This window comes from Glycine max, chromosome 10 (assembly GCF_000004515.6).
Source record: "Glycine max cultivar Williams 82 chromosome 10, Glycine_max_v4.0, whole genome shotgun sequence".
Classification (NCBI taxonomy): domain Eukaryota; kingdom Viridiplantae; phylum Streptophyta; class Magnoliopsida; order Fabales; family Fabaceae; genus Glycine; species Glycine max.
The window spans coordinates 42,706,946-42,729,301 of NC_038246.2; the positions used below are offsets into that span (position 1 = coordinate 42,706,946).

General features: G+C 33.3%; 2 protein-coding genes and 1 pseudogene across 4 annotated transcripts; 1 reads left to right on the forward strand and 2 right to left on the reverse strand.

Annotated features, from left to right (window-relative positions):
* Nucleotides 1-3,439: 3,439 nt before the first annotated feature.
* Nucleotides 3,440-6,195, forward strand: LOC100814994 (UDP-glycosyltransferase 79A6-like; annotated as a pseudogene).
* A 3,015-nt stretch (nucleotides 6,196-9,210) lies between these two features.
* Nucleotides 9,211-10,694, reverse strand: LOC100499732 (DNA-binding domain-containing protein). The gene has a single exon (NM_001248324.3). The coding sequence runs from the start codon at nucleotides 10,402-10,404 to the stop codon at nucleotides 9,799-9,801; it is 606 nt and encodes a 201-aa protein (NP_001235253.2). The 5' UTR covers nucleotides 10,405-10,694; the 3' UTR covers nucleotides 9,211-9,798.
* A 760-nt stretch (nucleotides 10,695-11,454) lies between these two features.
* Nucleotides 11,455-22,048, reverse strand: LOC100820495 (ATP-dependent 6-phosphofructokinase 4, chloroplastic). Of its 3 annotated transcripts, XM_014763284.3 has the most exons (15): nucleotides 21,665-22,047; nucleotides 20,324-20,370; nucleotides 20,144-20,183; nucleotides 19,971-20,033; nucleotides 19,764-19,901; nucleotides 19,153-19,311; nucleotides 19,002-19,055; nucleotides 18,835-18,903; nucleotides 17,298-17,427; nucleotides 17,085-17,125; nucleotides 14,618-14,842; nucleotides 13,982-14,030; nucleotides 12,873-13,027; nucleotides 12,350-12,454; nucleotides 11,455-11,652 (listed from the first exon to the last, which is right to left on the reverse strand). In XM_014763284.3, the coding sequence occupies exons 1-15, from the start codon at nucleotides 21,929-21,931 to the stop codon at nucleotides 11,644-11,646; spliced, it is 1,551 nt and encodes a 516-aa protein (XP_014618770.1). In that variant the 5' UTR covers nucleotides 21,932-22,047; the 3' UTR covers nucleotides 11,455-11,643. The 3 variants fall into 3 exon arrangements, with proteins under 3 accessions (XP_014618770.1, XP_003536274.3, XP_040861763.1); XM_003536226.5 differs by lacking the exon at nucleotides 11,455-11,652 and having other exon boundaries at nucleotides 12,141-12,454; XM_041005829.1 differs by lacking the exons at nucleotides 11,455-11,652; nucleotides 12,350-12,454; nucleotides 12,873-13,027 and adding an exon at nucleotides 13,516-13,684 and having other exon boundaries at nucleotides 21,665-22,048.
* Nucleotides 22,049-22,356: the final 308 nt, after the last annotated feature.

The window sequence follows — 22,356 nt, forward strand, 5'->3', positions numbered from 1 at the left end:
ACTTTAGAGTGTCATTTTCTGATTGACATTCACCAAAACATCATGGATCCAGTGGCAGTAGAAATGACAATGCTTGGAACTGGCTCCAAAGGACAACTTTTCATGATGACTATATAAGAGATGATGAGTATGTAACTTCAATTGCAGCAAGCAACAACATTTGCCATTCATTCTCTAGAAGAGGCTGAGTTACAGAACTTGAAAAAAATGAGAGATCCCCAAATCTTCAAAGACCCAAACTATGAGAATAAAAGAGAATGACAGATCAAGGTGGCCAAGTTAGGGTAATTATAGCTTTTCCAAATACAATTTATATACCTAATAATCTATGTCTACGGTCAAGTTTCACTACCTGTTATTATGAATAATTGCTTAATTATGTGTACCAGGGGAAACTTCCATGAAAAGGTCATTTGGACAAGACCCTAGGACCTAAGAAAGTGCTTTCCTGTTAGACATCCAAGAGGCATATCACCTCCAATGCCTGTATACCCAGCCTTTGGGTTAGTATCTCAGACCATTTTTACTTAATTAGTTTATGTTAAGCAGTGTTATACGATCCACTATTTAGCTTATTTCAGACTTCAAAATGTAATTTGATCATGGCAACCCTGCATACTCATGAAGATTGTACCACACATATTTTGTTGAGAAGTAAAAATTATTTAGTTTACCTTGTATATATTTTTTTTTATTTATTTATTTTCGCAGATGTGGATATGATCAGATTTTATAGCGCAGGATCATAGTTTTTTCCCTTCCTTAATTCAGAATGTAGTTTATATAGTAAGAAAAAAACATTTTTTTAACTTGACCGAGCTTTTTCTAACATCTAATTTTGTGTAAATAAATTAAAAAGGTTTTTTTTAGTTTAAAAAACTAGAATTTTAGAAAATGGTGAGATTTTTATAATTAAATAAATAAGGAAAAATAAATGTATTAAAAAAATGATTTGAAAAAAAATAAAAAAGGATATTTGATTTATTTATTTGATAGGAAAAATAGAGTTCCTTTTTATAAAATAATAAAAATAAATAAATAGAGTAAATAATAGGTTATGAGTATCTTAGATATAAAGACATGTTAGGTCAGTTTTGACAATATGCTCTACGCCTTCTCATTTTTTCTTTTTTCTTTCCAAAATCTTCTTTATTTTATACACTCAAATTTGTCTTAATAAAATGACGATCTTGAGCTCTTTAACCGTTGGATCATCGTGATATTTCAAAACTAGGTTAGAAACTCATTTTCAAGCATTCTCATCGTTGGAAATTGCCAAAAAATATCGAGCTAAGATAAATGTCCTTCGTATCGTAGCTTTCTTTTTTCCCGTAGAGACTCAAAATCTATCTAGTAAAATTACGATCACAGACTCATTAACCGTTAGATCATCGTGAAATTTAGACACCTGGTTTGCAATTCAATTATGCATACCATCACCATTGGGATTTGCTAAATATTACTCATGGAGAGAGAAAAAGGAATCACACGAAGACAATTCAAAATGTAGGCTATAATCTCTCTCCTTCTCTCTACCACTTGGAAATCCTATCAGAACAAATCAAAGGAAAAGCTTGAAAAATCTCAGGAAATTGTTAGAGATGTCGCTATCACTATCAAAATGAACACGTGAACCTGCTTAGAAGTAAAAGATGTGTTATTCACAATTGGGGAGTAATAAAAACATGTGTTGGGGTTCTTAGAGTATCATTTGGAATGTGTTTTTTGGGTGTTTTTGAAATTTTTGATTTTATTTTTACAATTATAACTGTGAATTATACATGTTTGACAAACCAATTGATATCCCAATGAGAAATTACCATGAAATTGATGCGTTTTGTGTTGAGTATGAATCCTAAAATTTGAGTTTTCTTGTTAATTAACATGAATTGTACTCTAAATAATATTCTCTTTAATTGTTTATTTTATACAAATTATTGTAATTCTTTCTATATGATTATGTGAGCTGTTTGACGGATTTTACTCCCCGTGTTATGAGAAATATTTTTGTATGATTTGTTTGTGTTTTGGATAAGATCTAGCATGATAAATAATTATATTGAGATTGAGTATACATGCAAAGTTGAATGTGTTAATTTGTTAGATACACGTAAACATGTGATGATGGATTGTGACATTATGAGATGTTAAATTGTGGACACGAGATTTGGTTGTGAATAAATATGTAGTTAAGATTTAATGTGACAATATTTGTGTTGTGAGTTGTGAATTATACAATAACCCGACTAATGTTTATCTTGAGAAAAGTGTTTATGCGCAGTGTTAAAGAGAAGTTGTAGGATTCTTATTTAGGAACCACTGCTAAATTGTAGCGCAATGTGTTAAACATGTTTGAAACATGAGTGTGAGGTCATGAGTATTGTATAATTCATGAGCAGTGTTTATAAATTGAATATGTGATGAATTGTAAAATAACATGTTGTTTTGAGATTATAACATTGTCATTGAGATTGAGTATAAGTGTAAAGTTAAATGTGTTAATTTTTTAGATACAAGTAAACATGTGATGGTGGATTGTGATATTATGATATGTTAAATTGTGGACACGAGATTTAGTTGTGAATAAGTATGTAGTTAAGACTTAATGTGACAATACTTGTGTTGTGAGCTGTGAATTATACAATAATCTGACTAGTGTTTATGTTGAAAAAAATATTTATATGCAGTGTTAAAGGGAAAGTGTAGGATTCCTAGTAAGGAACCAGTGTTAAATTGTAGGGCAATGTATTGAACGTGTTTGAAACACGAGTGTTAGGTCGTGGGTATTGTATAACTCATAAGTAGTGCCTCCGTGCAAAAATTGTTTTAGGAGTTGGACCTGAATCAGGAAGGTGAGGCCCTAACGGATTATTCGGAGTCTAGACCTTGGGGGTAAAGACACTCTCGGTTTGAGTGCTCCTTTAAGCCTATGTTGATCCCATATGGTTGGAGCATTCTCGCAAAACAGAGTGACCCTGACTAGTCACCTTATGATTTTATTGAGTGAGAATGACCTGGCATACCCATTATGTGGTGTGACTTATTATGTACTCCTAAGCGCCCCAGGGTGGTTTTCACTAACATGGTATCACATTGCATATAGGCTTGAGTCTTAGTGTATTTGTTGCAGAACGCTTGTGTATTCATTGATATTGATTGATTTAGTGATATTGTGTTTTAATATTTGAGTATGTGAATGATGTGAAAATAAATGAGACGTGTTGTGTTGTGATGTGATGTAACGCGACAAAGTGGTGGAATTACGTGAGTTATGTTTAACTAAGTTGTATCTCATTTACATGATATGTATATTTAGTTGTCTCGTTTCTCTCTATTAGTTAGGAATGTGATAACTCACGTCCTGTGTGCTATTTGTGTTTGAATCTTGTGATAATCTTAAACTTTGTTTTCGTAGGAGCAAATGGTTAGGTGAATGACTATGGAGAACCTCATACTAGAAGATGCAGGAACACAATGCTCTGAGAGGATGTGACATTTTGGAATATAAGTTTCTATATTAATTGCATGAAGTCTTGGACGACCTTGTTTGAGTCAAAAATAATTTTATTATTTATTTGGACAAGTTTTATTATGAAAAAAAAGTGAATGTGAGCCTTTTACCCTTTTGAAATGATTTTATTTAAATGTGTTTTAAGAACTTTTAATTAATTATATTTTTTTTCTTTTTATTATTAATACATATATGTTTGGGGTAGAGGGTGTCACACTTTTGGTTGTTATTTATGCTGCACAGAAAGGGTTTTAACCCACACTCTTTCATGGTTGTTGGTACTATTTTTACTGACTTTTGATATACCGACAATAATTTAATTGTCAGTAAGTATTTTAGTGGCTCTTTTTATTGTTACGAAAGGGTAAAAATAATTGCCACCAAAGGAAACTTTTGTGACTTTTTGCTAATGACTAATATCCTTAAAAAAAATTACTTTAGTGAAGTCTCTCTCTCGATCATGTTTTTTCTATTGATCCCAAAATCTTGCTTAATGACTCATTGGTTGTTGTAGTGGGACTACATTCATAATTTGGGCCAAGAATATTAAAATTAACTTTGGCAAGATTATGAACCACACGTTTCAATTCAACTACCCGGAGGTTGATAACCGGAGCCCCATCAAGGTACGAGGTGTTGGACATTTTAGTGTAATTGATCTCTTTATTATGTTAAAATAAGAGTGCACGCTTGTTTTAATGTAATAACGAGATGTTCGGTTTAGGCAAATTTTAGAAGTTACATGGAAGTTACTAAAACTTTCATCAACGGTTGGAAGTTACATGGAAGTTATTAAAACTTCCATCAACGGTTGGAAGTTACATGGAAGTTACTAAAACTTCCATCAACGGCAGTTTTTTTTTAAAAAAAAAAAACTTCCATCAACCGCCAAAAACCACCTGTTCTTTGATCATAAATAATCATTCTGATTCAAAAAGCATAACGGTGTGTGACAAAACATACAAGACCAAAACAAAACTCTTGAATTATAATCTTCTGATTTTATCCGATTGAACAATTTTGGTTGAACCCCGAAATTTGATTCAATATGAAAGTGTTATACACGACTTCAGCAAATCTGGTAATCAATCCATACACAAAGCATTATCTAATATACCAAATCTGGTAATAGACCACTCTATAACCACCAATGACCATGCACGGTTTGAGCAAGCCGTCATCCACAAGGAACTTGCAGAAAAATAAACAAAAAAAAGATATATAGTGAAGTTGTGAACAATGATCAGCTTCATGTGGTTATGTTTCCATTCCTTGCATTTGGTCACTTTAACGCATTTGTTCAACTCTCCAACAAGTTGTTCTATCATGGTGTTAGTATCACTTTCTTGTCAGCTGCATCCAACATTCCCAGAATCAAATCAACCCTTAATCTCAATCCAGCCATCACTGTTATCCCATTACACTTACCAAATGGCATAACCAGCACTGCTGAATTGCCACCTCACTTGGCTGGAAAGCTCATACTTGCAATTGACCTTACTCAATCTCATGTAAAGTCCCTTTTGTTGGAACTCAAACCCCATTATGTTTTCTTGGACTTTGCACAAAACTGGCTCCCAAAACTAGCTTCTGAACTTGAGATCAAATCTGTTCGCTTTGTGTCCTTCTCTGCAATTTCTGATTCTTGCATTAATGTGCCTTCAAGGCTTGCTGGTGTTGAAGGAAGAAACATCACTTTTGATGATCTTAAAAAGCCTCCACCGGGGTATCCTAAAAAATCCAACATTTCCCTCAAGGCCTTTGAGGCCATGGACTTGATGTTCCTCTTCAAAAGATTTGGTGAAAAAAACCTTACCGGTTATGTGTGACTGCTCACTTGTAGTGTTTAGATCATGCAAGGAGATAGAAGAACCCTACTTAGACTACATAGAAAAGCAATTTGGTAAACTGGTTTTGTTATCTGGTTTCCTTGTCCCAGAGCCACCATTGGATGTGCTAGAGGAAAAGTGATCCAAATGGTTAGATAGTTTCCCTGCCAAATCTGTCATATTATGCTCCTTTGGCAATGAGAAATTTCTGAATGATGATCAAATCAAAGAAGTGGCCAGTGGCTTAGAACTCACTGGCTTACCTTTCGTTTTGGTTCTAAATTTCCCATCCAATCTCTCTGCCAAAGCTGAGTTGGAGAGAGCATTGCCAAAAGAGTTTCTGGAAAGAGTGAAGAATAGGGGACTGGTGCACACTGGTTGGTTTTAGCAGCAGCTTATGCTGAAACACTCTAGTGTAGGATGCCATTTAGGCCATGGTGGCTTTAATTCTGTGGTTGAAGCTCTGACCAGTGACTGTGAACTGGTGCTGTTGCCTTTCAAGGCTGACCAGTTTTTCAATGCTAAGCTCATAGCCAAGGATTTGGAGGCAGGGATTGAGGGGAATAGGAGTGAAGATGGGAACTTTAAGAAAGAGGATATACTGAAGGCAGTAAAAACTATCATGGTGGAGGATGATAAAGAGCCTGGGAAGCACATAAAAGAAAATCACATGAAATGGAAGGAGTTTTTATCAAATAAGGGAATTCAGAACAAATTCATCACTGATCTGGTTGCCCAATTGAAGTCTATAGCTTAGTGTTCAGGATTCGAATTTCTTGGACTATCAGCTATCATTTAAAATCTGAACTGTTCGATCGTGTATTAGTTGCGCTGTGTGAATGTGTGACTAGTTTGGTGAGTGCTCATTTTCTTAATCTTGTCTCTTCCAATATTAGTGTAAAATAAAGTCTACTAAGACCAATCCATTTTCTTAGTCTAGTCTCTTCCAATGTGTCTCCTTTCTCCAGCTTCTACTGTATGAATTCTCTAAACAAACATGCTGGCTGCATAATCCACCTTAGAAGTTTACATATTGCTTGTATGTAAATTGAGAATATCGAGTTCCTACTGGTTGAGGTCAAAATTTAAGGAATTGAATGCATCCTTGCTTAATTGAAATCAAGGTGAACGTTGGCTTGTAGTTTTTGCACAAGGTTTATTTTGAAAATTTGAAATGCAAATAAATAAATCAAAATTGTAGAACCATTCTAATGTTTGAAATATATAAATTACAGTAAATTGGTTTGGATTATAGGTTGAACAATAATGGGAACATAAAAATGTCACAATATATATTATTTTTGTAAGATCCTGCCCAAGTTTTAAGAGTAAGCACGTGGAACAACTATAACAACGTTGAAGTGCAAAATGAAATGCACTTTGCCTTTTTCTCGATCTGGTTTCATATTTAGGACTTCGTTGCTTTCTCTCTCTTTTTTTTTTCATTTCCATACACTCTAAATTAGGGGTATAAGTCTAACTACTTTCATAGCATTAACGCATGCATGAGAGTCTCATTAATTGTCATCCTCCTATGCTGGTGAAAATAGGCAAGCTAAAGACAAAATGAAGCATCCAGCTTTTTTTGCATATTCACTATTCAAAGTGGGACAACTTTCCGCCTACATTTAATGCACAATTTTTATCGTTGTTATATGGTTCTGAAAAATTACTCCTTGTATAATACAATATGACTACTTAGCTTTATTATATAATGTTTAAAAAAATATATGGTTACTTACTCAGCAATGGTTTTGTTAGAAAAAAAAAGTTCAAACCCATACAATTGGCATTCTTACAATCATAGGTAGGTGTTAGCTTCTCTAATATGGCCACTACAACGCGCCTCTCTCAGATAGAAAAAAAAAAAGAAAGAAAAATCAATCTTAATCCCAGCCACCTATTTCCCATTTTTTTATTATGCTAATCGTACGTTGAAGATAAAAAAAAATTCAATATATATCAACTCACTGGATATCGTTAGGACTAAAACTAAAGAGAAATTTTACAAGACTATTTTGAAAAAAATATTATAAGAATTAAAATTAAAAATAGTATATTATAGGGAATAAAAATATATTAAATTTTAAATATATATATATATATATATATATATATATATATATATATTAAAGTCTTTTATATTTTTTTTACTTTATATTTGGCTAAAATATAATTTTTATTCTCTTATTTTTTAACATATATGATTTTAGTCCCTCTATTTTTTAATTGAGACATTTTATCTCTCATTTTAAAAAAATCTATGATTTTAGCTTCTTATTTTTAAATTGAAATATTTCATCATTCTACTTTTAAAAAAATTATAATTTTAGTTCCCTTAATTAATTTTAAACTTGTCTGTATAGTTTTTTTAATTATTTTTGTTAATAAATTAAATTTGTTAGTAATTAAATAATTAAAAAAACATTTGTCATGTGGATAATAAATTAACACATGTCAATCAACATTGACAAAGTACATATATCAACGTTTGAAATTTGTCATAGAGACTAAAATTGTGGATATTTTAAAGGTAAGGGACGATATATCGTAATTAAAAAATATGGGACTAAAATCAAAAACTTTTTTAAAGTGGAGGATGAAATATTTCAAGTAAAAAATGAATGAGAAAATAGGAGAACAAAAATTACATTTTAATTGTTATATTTTTATTATCTTTGTGGAAGTCCAACCTCACAAGAAACAAAAGAAAGACTTTAAATTGAATATAAAATATTATTTTGGATATTAAATAAGATAAATTATTAACACAAAATAAAATGTGAACAAAAAGAAAAATTGGGTTTGTTCAAGCCCAATGATTTAAGAATGAAACAGGCCTTTACTTTCTGCACCCCAAATTTTTAATATCCCCAAATTAACCTTCCTTCTCCCTCAGTCTTTCAATGAAACAATAGTTGTTTTCTTCTTTCTGTCTTCCTCCTTCTTTGTAGATAGCAAAAACAGTAAGTTGGCCCACAAATTTGCTCCTCCGGAAGTCTTCTAATGGTTTCGGATTGAGTAATCTAGAATGTGTTCCGGATTAGTCATACAAAACTTATGTTCGAAGAATTATGGATTTGTTGTTAGGGATACCAAAAAAAAACTTCTAAATTATGTAATTTGGAGACTGTTTAACATCAACAACATTATGGATTAGTCAATCCGCTAACATTTATGAGTCAGATCTGTGTATATCTTGTTTTTCCTTTTTCTCTTCACTCCATTTTCGTCTTCAAACTCACTTTATCCAAAAAAAAGCACAACTACTTCTTCATCACCATGCACTAGAACCGCACCAGATCTAACCTCGTACCACCACCCCAATCTTAGGAGTTCAAAAATTGCTACTATGAGAGTAATTTTTTTTTTCTACTAACCTTTGAGATTAACTCGATATTCTTCAAAATAGGATGTCATTTGTGTCAATGTCAAATATCAAACAAAGATACTTTGCCAACTTTGTAAGCTTTCTCATGTCGAATTCTTCTAAAATAGTATAACTCATTTCTTTGTTCGCCCACTCCAATCATCTTCCTCGAGGTAAGTTCTTGCATAACATAAATTTAGGAAACTGAATTGTACAATGTCTGCATCATCTATCAATTGAGGCACTTAGGTTAAGTTACAATTCAATATAGGAACGTATTAAACATTGCTAAGTTTCAAGGATCATAATTTCGTCCTTAGTATTGTCACTACTTGCTCTCCATTTGGCAATTCCACGGGACATTCTTGCCCAAAAGTGTCAAATTTTCATAAGTCTTTTTACATCGTTTATATATATGCAAGTAGAATCTGAGTAAAATAAGAAAATAATAAATTCTAATTGAACTATAACCAATATAAATAGGATCTCCTAAAAAAATATAAATAGGAAAGACCAAATTATTGTCTAGATTATAGTAACTATGAAAGCAAAAATCATTGTCATATCCAAGGCACTTGGGAAATCATCCCATAAGAATTAGATGTTAGGAAGGTAAGAAAGACAGAACGGCTAAATACTCCACTGAATATCTCATACTACTTGATGTGGGACTTAATAAGCATCCCATAATACCCTAGTCCTTATCAGAAAGCTGCCTATTATAATTAATCATGAAAACAGGCCATTATCGATGTGGTTAGTAATCCTGAGAATAAAGGTATAGTTAAGATACAATGAGAATTTTTCTAATTATATAATGACTAAGGTGAGTCGTGACTAACTGACTATCACACATTCTACTTTGAGAGCTTTAAATAAAAAAGTAGAACTAGGTTTCTTTATGAACTGTTTAATTCTTGGTTTAATTCAATTTCACCCCATTTGCTTCCCTTAATCATAAGTCAAGGATATAAATAACAGACCTCATCACGCTCAACTGTAGTAGAACTATAAAACCTTGCATTAACTTATGTAACTGACAAAAAATGCCAAAAGAAAAACATGGTTATCCCACACTGAATTATTTCTCATGACATGACATGACTTGAACTTGTGACAGCTGTTGTATAATCTCTTCTCCTTTTCCTGCCACTACTGTTGGGCTCTGGATGAGACATTCCAGCCTCCAGAGGGAAATTCAACACGGCTTTGTGACCCCTCATTCTGAAGGCAGCACAATCATAAGCCTTAGCAGCATCAATCTCAGTGTCAAATGTGCCAAGCCACACCCTGCTCCCTTTCTTTTTGGGGTCGCGAATCTCTGCCGCAAACTTCCCCCATGGCCTTCTCCTCACACCTCTGTAACGCCTTGTTGCATAACATGTTGCTTCCTTTTTCGTTGACACCATTGGTTCTTCTGGCAAATTGGAATTATGTGGAAGACTTGTTTCAATGGAGTTTTCGACCTTATGATGAGACGTGAGACCTACCACTTCTGTGTCTGCTTCAAAATCAATGCATTCTAGCAACTTGCAGAAGCTGCTATGTTCTGAGAAGTTTGAACCCATATCAAGTTCTGATGAGCGGTCTTCGAGTTTTACTGGAATGAGATTGGTGAGAAAAGGGTCTGAAATATCCCCCAAGAGATATTGGCGCAACAGTTTCAAAGTTGAAATTTCTTCTGCTGTGGCCATCCTTAAGAATTTTTTGATGCAGTAGGTGGTTGAATTTGGGATGCAGAAAAGAAGATACAAGTAAGATATATATAGACAAATCTGTCACTAGAGAAGGGTCCTACTTTCTGACGTGTGATACATCAGATATTTTTTAGACGAGTTGGATTTCTGAACTTATCAGGGTAAGCCACCAACAGGGTCTTTAAATTGGTAACGGATTTCATGTCCTTATAAGATATAAGCCCGGTCCTTAACAAATGAACCAAGTTTTATGACAAGATACATCAGAATTGATGATCTAGTTACGTACGTGTGTCTAGTTGATGGAATGGAGCCCTTAATGTACACGGTTTTCACCCTGGAAGTACATAATCTTATCCAAATTAAATAGTCTTCTGTGGTACCCCACATTGATGCAACAAAATCATTATTAGTTAGATACTCAACTTGGTCATTGGCAGTTAGCAATACAGCTGTTTTGTACAAGGGCAAATAAATAAATTAAACAAACAGGGACAAGAAACTTGGCAACTTGCAATGCCAAGAGTCAACAAGTTGTTTTTGGTATGTATCTTGCTGATTAGTATACATTGCATTGCAAGCTAGAAAAAAGGCTGCTGCTTTAATGATGTGATTAATAATACATTTGGACAACCAACTTCAACTTGTATCAAAACATTTAAGGACATTAATTTTGATATTTTAAACAAATCACATCAAAAGCACCCTCGTAGTCGCAGATGTATAATTCATACACTTGCGCAGTAGTTTAGCCAAAACCAGAAAAGCAGAAGAGTGAAGAGAATTCATATGTCTTATCTCTAATATAATTGACAAAAAAAGTTTTTTTTTTCCTGTTTGGTACAGATATAATTTAGTTTTGTGCAAATGTCGCTGCAACTAGTATAACAGTTAGTAGACACAAGCCAAGAGCGTTGTCTCACTTCCCCTAAATGGCTAAATCACTTTTTTTTTATTCCCGATATGATCCATTCCAATTAATTTTTTCTGATTAAAACAAAATATTTTAGCAAGTAAATGTGGAATTGCAGTTTTTAAACACAAGACTGACGTAAAACATTGATATTGTTATGTGTATTCTAGTTTCATTTACGTCTGGCCGCAGCCGGGTCACCATAAGCATAGAGGCTATTTAAATCTACAACTTGTAGGTCACAAAGTACACCTTCCTTACGGTTACGCCATGAGTCATGACTCTGATCATGCCTGTACTATTAAATTCTGATTTTCAACATGTCAACTTCCCTATTAAGAAATTAAAAAAAAAAAAAATCAGTATCAATGTATCATATTCATGCACAATACGTTAATGCATCATCCAATTAGATTAAGGCAGATGAAGCTTTAAGTCGTTCAGATAATTACCATAACCATAGCATATATGATATTCCATATTTAGTCATTCAGAGCATTTTAAAAATAAATGAAAAAGAACCACACGAAATAATATATATATATATATATATATATATATATATATATATATATATATATATATATATATATACATATATATATATACATATATATATGTGTGTGTGTATAATTTGATTTCACATAAAAACAATATAATAAAATCTTAAGTTTGTTCAACAAATGCAAATGCTAATATGAAGGTCTTTAAAACTGTTTTCAATCATTTTTGGTAAAGTGTAAACACATTCTACGCGCCTAAAGTGTACAGATTGAGTGTGGGTGTATCCTGTGGTGGAATTATCATGCCCGTACATCAATTTATTAAATTATAATTTTCATTCAACACATCAACTGCCCAATTAATAAAATATAAAAAATGAATAGGTTATCAGCCCCCATATGCTAAATGTTAATGCATCATCTGGCTAATCAATTCGCTGCAATCAATCAATACCCATTAAACATTTAAACCTAGATAGAGAGGCAATATTCATGTTATTTATATATTCATTATCTCTTTCTCAACTCTTTCTTGATCAGAGGCAACGAAACTTGGTTGATTCGTCGATGCAAGAAGTCTAGCCCACATCCTATCAGTCAGCTTGACCTTATTTTGTTTCTCCGTCACACGCTGCAACAAGATGTTCGAAGATCAGATCAGCAGGTATATTACATAATGCGAGGAAAAACAAGTAAAACGATAATATATGAGATTGAGAAACGAGACATAATCTCTTCAGGATCTTAATTCAGTCATCTACACTATCTAACTTACATAAATAGTTAGTCCTAGTTAGATCAGTTCAGTTTTTTTTTCCAATAAAAAAATGTCTCTTTAAAAGACTCATGTATGGTATTTTCCTCAATGCATACAAGAAAAAATACAAGAATCTAAAGGTGGTTAATAAAATACAAAAAAAAATATCAGAAAATAATTAAAACAAAACAACACAAAAATACTAAAATTGTTAAGCGTAGCATAATTTTTAGCAATAAAAGTAATTTAATTGAATTGAATATAAACATGAGTAATGAAATGAACCACTCACGGCAATTGGGATATAAGCATGTTTACTGTTCACAGGCCCGACTGTGAAGCCAGTATATCCAGCCATAGCTCCATGAACAGCACCATGTGCAAGAAGAGTGCAGTAAATGTTGTCCGAGGCATTACTTGGAATAGCCCGAATCATGTATGTTGGATCTATGAAAGTAAACAAACAAGTTTTATAATAAAAATAAAACAACAAAATTCAAGATTTGAATAGAGAAGTAACAACTGCCCCCATCATTAGTTGATTTTAAATAAAAGTAGTGAAGAACTACTCTAACTGATTTCAAAATTTTACAAATATAAACTATCATGTTATGGCCCACATGTTTAAAATATTAAATTATCATATTAAAGTAATTTTTTTCCTCCATAACCTATTGAACTTCTCAGATTATAATAATGATAATTCAATTACAATGTTTTAGACTTTTAGTGGTTACATAAAAAAATGTAATAGCTATTATCAGAAAATATTAATTTTTTTTTCATATCAAATAACAAATCTATTATGACGCACACATACATATAAAGAGAGCATATCTAGTGAGAGTCATTTTTAAGAGTGAGAGGAATAAATCTAGGCCATATAAATCATACATGGAGGATTAGGATTTAAAGTCATACTACTCTTATAGCTCTCGCTGAATTAAATGAATTGATGAAACTTTTTTATGTCCGTTCGGTTATGAAATGTATATCCAGTTAGAGGAATAAAATTGTCCAATTGAAGCAGATTCCATCTCTTTATGACTAATGTAAGTGTTGATCATCAGAGCCAACTCCACAGGAGGCAGAATGATGTATATCCTAGCACAAAAACACACCCTCTGTTACATTCTGGAGCCAAAACATAACTTTCTATACCTTTTCTTTGTCTAATCTTTTAGAAGTAACTAAATTATGCATTTCCTTTCCATAGGATACAATATAATGTAAAATTAAAAAATATTTAGATCTCTTCCTGGATAACATATATGAGATTTCTTACAAAAAGACAAACTGATTAAGCTATTGTTAGTGCCTTAGTGGTAGGCAACTGTCATTAAGATGATCTTGCATAATTAAAATAAATATAAAAGATTTGTGGGAAACTCATGAAAATACCTATATATTTCATATTCACTGCCATCTTTCGAGACATTGAGAAATGATCCTGCAATAAAAAAACATGTCAATTAAGAAACAAAGTGAATAACTTTAAGATGATAAATCCTGGTGGCTACACTATACGACAGTTAACCTTTCTGGTTAGCCCCTCCATAGCCCATAGGTAGCCCTTTTGGCCTAGGGGTGACTGCAATAAGGCGACTTTCCAACAAAGAATAAAACATAATCAGAAAACTAAGTAGTGAACTAGACTATGAAGATAGGTTGGGATAGTTGTTATAGTTCACATCAACAAATTTCCCATCTGACAGCAATCTCACTAAATGTCATGATTAAAAGGAGAGGAAACATAATGTGAAAATGAATTTAACAAGAAAATTACAAATGACTATAATTGATATTTATGACTATATAATTGGTCTATTAGCAAGTTAATAGATCCCATCAGCATAATTCAGATTCTAAAGGAAATGCAGGACTTTCTTTGGATTAGATTTTTTGCTAGAGTCATAATCATAAATCTTAAAAGTTCTAAAATCAGCTTTCCAAAAGATCACCAATTTTATGGAGTCTCAAGCCCAGTGAATTTAAAGGTGTCTATGTTACAACAGAAGGAAAGATAGTGCAACATACCTTGATCTTATCAGATAACCATGGACCAATATCAAGAAGTAGCTTGTTCCCTGATGCATCCTTTTTATCTGCTGCATGCACTTCTGCAGCAATATATTCCTGACCTGCTCCTTCTGCTACCACAATAACTAAATGCCCATTTTCTTTTAACCTCTGTTCAATAAACTCAAAAAGCCCACCTCTTCCTTCCAAATAAAAGGGAGACTCTGGAATCAAGCAGCAATCCTGTTACAACTCTTGCTATTAGTAGGCATTTCTTTTCCTCTCTTAATGTTCAGATAAAAATCTATCAAGCCAAACAAGAGTTTCGTGATGAACTCCTTTCATTCATTTAAAATATCTATTACATCATAAAAGAGGTCTGAATTGTCATCTAACAAGAAAAAGAAATTTAAAAAAATTAAACATCTGATTGTGCATTGGGCCCATAGATGGAGACCACACAGTACCAAAGGCATTAGGAGAAGCTTGTGGTTAAAATTGTTGATTAAACTAGTTATAGCTGGCGAAAGCAGTGTGACCAAACTTGAGGCGCACCTGACACTGAACAGAACAACGACCAAACTTGAAGCGCACCTGGCACTGAACAGAACAACGACCGCCACGGCCCCTACCATGGCCAAAACAGCCTCCAACCAAAACCATGATATTAAGTAAATTGCGAAGATTGATTCTGATCAGAGGAACATGTTATGTTTTGATCAAAAGAAGTGGTAGGGATCTGAGAAGCAGATTGAGTCAAATTGATCAAGATCCAGAGAAGGTAGAGTCTGGTGAGGTTTTCTTGCAATATTTTTTCAATCACAGTTCCGGAGCGAGAATGAGGCCCTAACCTCTTCGATAGTAATCACATCATTGGGACTTTCAATCAAAGCAATTAGGGACTTGGGGTAAACCTTAGAGAATAGCATCCAAATGCTCCTTTGGCAAAATTGGATCTCCAACAGAATAGAGCAAATCAACTAGGGCTTTTATTCGAAGCAGGAATTTGCTCCGAGGCTATTGTCGAGAAAGAATTGTGTAACTCAGAATGCAACTGTCGTGCTTTTGTTTGAGTTTGATGATGAAAATAGGCATGGATTTTGTCCCAAATTTCGTATTCATGAACACAACCAAGAACCCTACAAAGTTTGGAGGTGGAAAGAGAAGATTGAAGCCAAGTAAGAAGTATTTGATCCTGTTGTTTCCACACAAGATACTCAGGATTGATGCAATTATTATCAAGATCCAGTTCGGTGAGAAATCAAGAAGGAATTTGAGAAGCAACCACGAAGTGATGAAGGTGATGAGCCTGGATGACTGGTTCAATTTGTTGAAAAAAATCTTATCTAACTTATGTGATTTAATGAGAAAAAATTATCGGATTTGTCACCAGGACAGAAGAGTGATCTCTCCATACAGCGGAGGATGAGAGTTTAGCAGCGAAGCCTGAAATGGCGGAGGAGGAGGAGGATTTTCAAAAGCCAAGGGATAAGATCAGTGTGCTCTAGATTAGGAATGGCAACGGGCACGGGCGGACACAGGTAGTGCCTAACTGCTACCCATCCCGTGTGCTAAAATACCCGGCCATGCCCGTCCTGTGAACCCGCATATGCAACTATCCGCGGATATTTGTAAACCCGTGATATCCATGGATATCCATGAATATTAAAAAAATAAAATAAAAACTGAAAAAAATCTTTTTTTAGCAAAACAAAGAAAAATATATAATGCTCAACAACTCCACGAGAATTAGACTCTTTAACACATGTCCATTGCATAACATCCATTCAATTCCTTAAGTCTAAATAATAATAGAAACAACTTCAACTTCCATTCTTCAATTGATATTTTACTCTTCAAACAAACCTTACTCTTCAATTGATATATATATATATATATATATATATATATATATATATATATATATATATATATATATATATATATATATATATGAGGTTATTTTGGTAATGGGTTCGAATCCGGAAACAGCCTCTTTGCATATGCAAGGGTAAGGCTGCGTACAATATCCCTCCCCCATACCTTCGCATAGCGAAGAGCCTCTGGGCAATGGGGTACGAAGTTATATATATATGAGGTTATTTTGGTAATTCTACGGGTAGTGGGTACCCATGGGTGCAGGGACTACGATATCCTCCCCCACCCCATTAACTAATAGGTAGATGAAATACCCGTATCTGCAGGTAGCGGATATCCATTTACACTACCCGTTTCAAATTCATTGCGGATTTTATATGCGGATATCCACAGGCGTGGATTTTTTTGGCCATCCCTACTCTAGATAGGATACACTTTTTATAAAAATCTCTTTATTTTACAAGTCCTAAAGCTTATGATCCATTAGACTGATTTAGGACATGGCAAAAACAAACAGTAAAGAAATACAAATTTTTCACTACTAAAAGAATCAGTTCACCAAACGTGATAATTACTGATAAATTCTGAGATAGGGGAAATGCCTTACCACATCTCGACTTGCCAATGTTGCATACATTGCAATGAAACCTGCATATGGAAGCTTGTAAAGTATATCTCTGAAAAGAGAAATATGATGCTTAAAGATCTAATACCAATATTTCATTCATAGGAAAAAGCTCCCATTTTTTGTCATTTCATTGAATAAAATTATTTAGAAAATTAGAATTGCAATACAAAAAGAGAAGAAACTACTGTTTACCACTGTATCTGCCCATCAGCTTGACAATTCCAACTCCATTTTCAACACTTTCAACCTCCACATGTGCAGCGTTAATGGCTCTCTGGGCTTCTTCCACAGCAGTATCAAATCCAAAAGATTTGTCTATCACCTGGAGCCAAACACAAACAAGTAATAACATAAAAAATGCTTCATTTGTCCAAGGATATACTTGTTTTAATAAATATAAAGAATGCCATTGAAAGTAGACAGTGTTCATATATAAACGACTAGCTACAATTACTAAATTACACTCAAGTAAAGAATTAGTATATATCATAAATAAAAATACCAAACACTCTTCCAATGGTAGCAGAACAAAGCAAGAAAAAGAAAGAAAACCTAATTTTCAAAAGAAAACCTACAATTTTTTATGTTTTTTTATCATCTTGCATTTGTATCTCTCCTATCTTTCTTGAGAAAATCTTAGTTTAAGGAGAAAAAAAAAGATAATTGTCAAAATCACTTTATTTAACTAAAACAACAACAACAACAACGCCTTATCCCACTAGGTGGGGTCGGCTACATGGATCAACTTCCGCCATAATGTTCTATCAAGTACCATACTTCTATCCAAATCATTAAGTTCGAGATCCTTCTTGATAACCTCTCTTATAGTCTTTTTGGGTCTTCCTCTGCCTCGAATTGTTTGTCTTCTCTCCATCTGGTCTACTCTCCTCACTACAGAGTCTACCGGTCTTCTCTCTACATGCCCAAACCACCTAAGTCTATTTTTCACCATCTTCTCTACAATAGGCGCTACTCCAACCCTCTCTCTAATAGTTCAGACAAAGCAGATTTCTGAAATACAAGCAGCATAAATATGATTTGTAACAAAATCCTGCCGTATTATAATCCTCAATATACTTTCGAGGTACCTTATGATAACTACTCTCACTAAGATCTTGACAAGTATTTAAAGAAAGAGCATCACAAGCAATATCCGACAACTCTCCCCAACAACCAAACAATAAAATAATAGAATGTGATTCCAAAAGCAGTGTATTAATCCAACCTAGCAAAGCTAACAGACTGAGAAATTGGTTGCAATGGAGTAATGCTGCCAAGGAAAAAGTGTTTGATAGATCAATTCACTGAGCCGTATGACTCTGTTACTCTGAATTTCTGTTTTTAGTAGATGGGAGGGAAGGAATAGCGTACAATTCAGAGCCATATTTAGGAGAGTGAACACTTATGTTGCCCACACTTGTACTGGTGGACGAGTTTAATAGATGTTATTTTTTTATTTGACTATTGATTTTGTAGAGTTGCCCCATTATTTACAATTGGATCTACAAATTTAGGGGAAACTATCTGATTTCCTGCAGAATTTTTCTTGTTTTCCTATGATTTTGGCAGATGGTTGGAAGGCTTACATCCTATGCACTAGTCTTTGCCCTGAATTTTGGGTTGTGACATGTTTACATTATTCCATAAATCAAACTACAAGAATATGTCACTAATGATTCTAAATCTCCATGTAAACAAAGTTCAGAACAGATTATGGCTAAGAACTTACAGCAATATCATTATCAATTGTCTTTGGAATCCCAGCCACAGCCACTTGAAGACCACGCTTTTTAACTTCCTTCATAAAAAGATGATTATATTACATTATTCCATAAAGAAAACTACATGATTGACTATCTGAAGACAATAATTAATTTTGTGCAAGTAACCAATTACCTCATAAATGAGCGCAGCTCCTTTGTGAGTACCATCACCTCCAATAATGTATACCTAACACACATAGATCAAATCTCCTTTGGTTTAGATATCATGTCCACAATTTATAGAAAATTAAAGAAAAAATGAATAAAATTTAACAAGTATACACCTGATTTATTCCCCGGTCCTCAATGTTATCTACTATCTTGTGGGTATCATGTCCTCCACGAGATGTACGAAGAAAGGTTCCACCACATTTATGGATATGGTTAACCACTTTAGGAGTCAACATCATGGTATTTTTTGAATAAAACCCTTTATATCCTCCCTAAATCAGTTTCAGGATTAACATGATGACTAATAAGAACTCATGAAAAGGTCATAATAAAAGGAAAATGATAAGTTGCTAACCAATGCCCAACCAAAGGGCATTGGTTAATGAAACAAAAATAGAAAATATTTACGCCCTTTTTACTACACCCAAATTTGAAGTTTAGCTTGGTCCTTTTTATAAAAACCAATCTACAATCTAGAATGTCTTCCACATTAATAATTTTTTCTCATCGCTTTAATAAATTAGTTATAAAAATATAGATTTAAAACAAGAAATGATGCATTAGTCATTCAACAAACAAGAAAATAGCCATAAATTACTGAACTTTATAAAAAGAATATTATAAATTTAAACCAATAATCATTTAGTCTTTAATTAACAAAAGCAAGGAGTATTATATTTTAACAGATAGTCAGATCAGAATATTATAATTTCACAAAACTCACCTCAATCCCAAGTATATCTTCAACATTATACATGTTGTTCAAGCCACATACAATTTCCCTAATCACTGTATTAATTCCTGGGCATAATCCTCCACAAGTCACTATGCAAGCACGTACTTCTTCTGGCTTGAAATAAACCTAATATTAGAAGAAGGCATCATCAGTTACTAAAGATTACAAATGGACAGACATTTCCATGTTTTATACCTTTTCTCGAGGTCCTGTACGCCGAAAATGAACTCCTCTAGGACTTCCCTTTTGAATAACAACCTGGACATGAAAAGTTATAAGAAATGTAGAGAAATGCTAAAGGAGGGACATCAATCATTCATAAAGAAAATAATTCCACAAAAAATCGCAGAGAGGATTGTATCACTTACATTTTCAGCAACCACATCTTCGGGGCTCACAAAAGTTTTCCTGAAAGTATAAAACAATTTTAAAAAAGAATCAAATTAAAATAATCAATAGAAACAAAATTTGGGAACTAGAAAATATAATCTTTGAAGTTACAATGCCAAATCACAAACTTTTCTAAAAAAAATTGCAAGTGGACTTACTTGACAATTGAGTAGCCTTGGCTCTTTTGCAATGGGTTTGGATATGACTGCAAAAAGGGAAGAAATGCATTAGATATTAGAAATCACCGATATGGTTAGAAAAGAAGAGAGGGAAAAAAAACATATTAGGAGGGAAAAAGTCCCTTTGAAACAACTAATACATCAGAACAAAGAAAATCAAACACACAACATTGAAGAGCCTCAATCCCTTTACAAATTGACAGAAACCTAGGTTTGATCCCTCATTTATGTGTTCACTCACAATTTGGTCTCTCACAAATCAATTTTGGCAATGTAGCCCCTCATTAACCAATTACTAACAACAACAACAACAACAACGCCTTATCCCACTAGGTGGGGTCGGCTACATGGATCAACTTTGTCGAATCTCTATAACCAATTACTAGCATACACCAATTTAGTCCCCTTGCAATCAAAATTTACCTTGAATTCAGCTCCCAAGGGACAAAATTGAAGCAAATTTTAACCAGTGACAGCGAGGGACTGAATTGTAAAAATTGATCCATGACTATGAGTATGAGGGACTAAATTGAGAATGAACATATTATTGAGAGACTGAAATAAGGTTTTTGGACTAAATCCACAAGAAAATTTTCCAAGGAAAATGCTGTTTTCACAGAGAAACAAAACAGACAATCATTTCAACAACAGATATTCCAGGAGAAATCATGATGTAAAACTACAGCATTACAATCCACGGTATACATCATAATATCAAAAAAATCATTTATGATAGGTTGAGAGTATAAAAAATTTTACATTGACAAAAGTATGCCTACTTTATCTTTGAACAGAAAAACATAAAAATTGTTATGTATGATTTCAATGTAAAAGTTTGTACAATTGATAAAATGGTCCATGTTACAATGTAAAAGTTTTTACAATTAAATCGAATCAGAGTTTTTTTTTTTAGTTTAAAATACAAATTGTTATGTATGATTTCAAAAGTTATAGGGTGATTTCTGATTGGTTTGCACTTCACAGTGTAAAAATCTTTACATTGACCAGTGGATGAAAATAAAAGTTTAACTGAAATAACAAAATTACATAATAATATATTTAGAATTTAATGGTCAAGCGGCAAATCATCCTTGACTTTTAAATTGGTTATGGTAAAAGTCGTGTCAAATTATTTTACACTGTCATGGCCTAATTTCTCGTATATATTTATCTACAAAATGAAAAATAGAATCTACATAATAAAAAAATCATATAATCATATCCTTTTTTACTCTTTCTGCATTTTTGTGGTTTTACGTGTTTGTCCACAAAATCACAATCATGGAAACAGATTGAAAACGAGAAGCAACGGAGTGGTACCGGCAAATTGGGAAGAAAGTCGGTGAGGTGTGGAACGTCTTCGAGGACAAAATCGTCTTCATTCTCGGATAGGTTTGAAATCTGAATGGCTGTGACAGCGAGCTTGTTTGGGCGAGAAATCGTCGGCGGAGGCTTCCGGCGAAAGGTTCCGTTGTTTCGGGAGAATCGCAGCAGTTGCGGAGCGTTTGGACGGAGGGAAAGTTGGCGGCAGAGAGAGGGAGAGAACGGAGGAGGACGGGTTTTGGAGAAAGAAACGGAGATATCCATTACTGTTTTTTTTGGGAACTGCTGAAACTTTGCACAAGATGAAGATAGTGAATGAATAAATAAGCCTCGCTCCTTCGTATTTGGATTATCCGATTATGTTTTCAGTTAGATAACAACAAATAAGTACAGAATGACCTTTTTTTTATACAAACAAAATGGCCTTTCTATTTTAAAAAGCTAGTGATCCGTGACTTCCACGGCTAAAAACATATTATTCACATGCTGTAACCCGTCACAAAATATCACAAAATGATAATAAAAATTAATAAACCAAAAGTGTTGTTATAATAATCTAAATTAATAATGATACTGAAGAGAAGTTTAATTCTTTTGATGATACTAATAAAAAAAATGCTTTGTTGCAACTTGAAACAAATAAATTTCACTTTAATTATTTCTACACCTTTAATTAAATATTCATGACT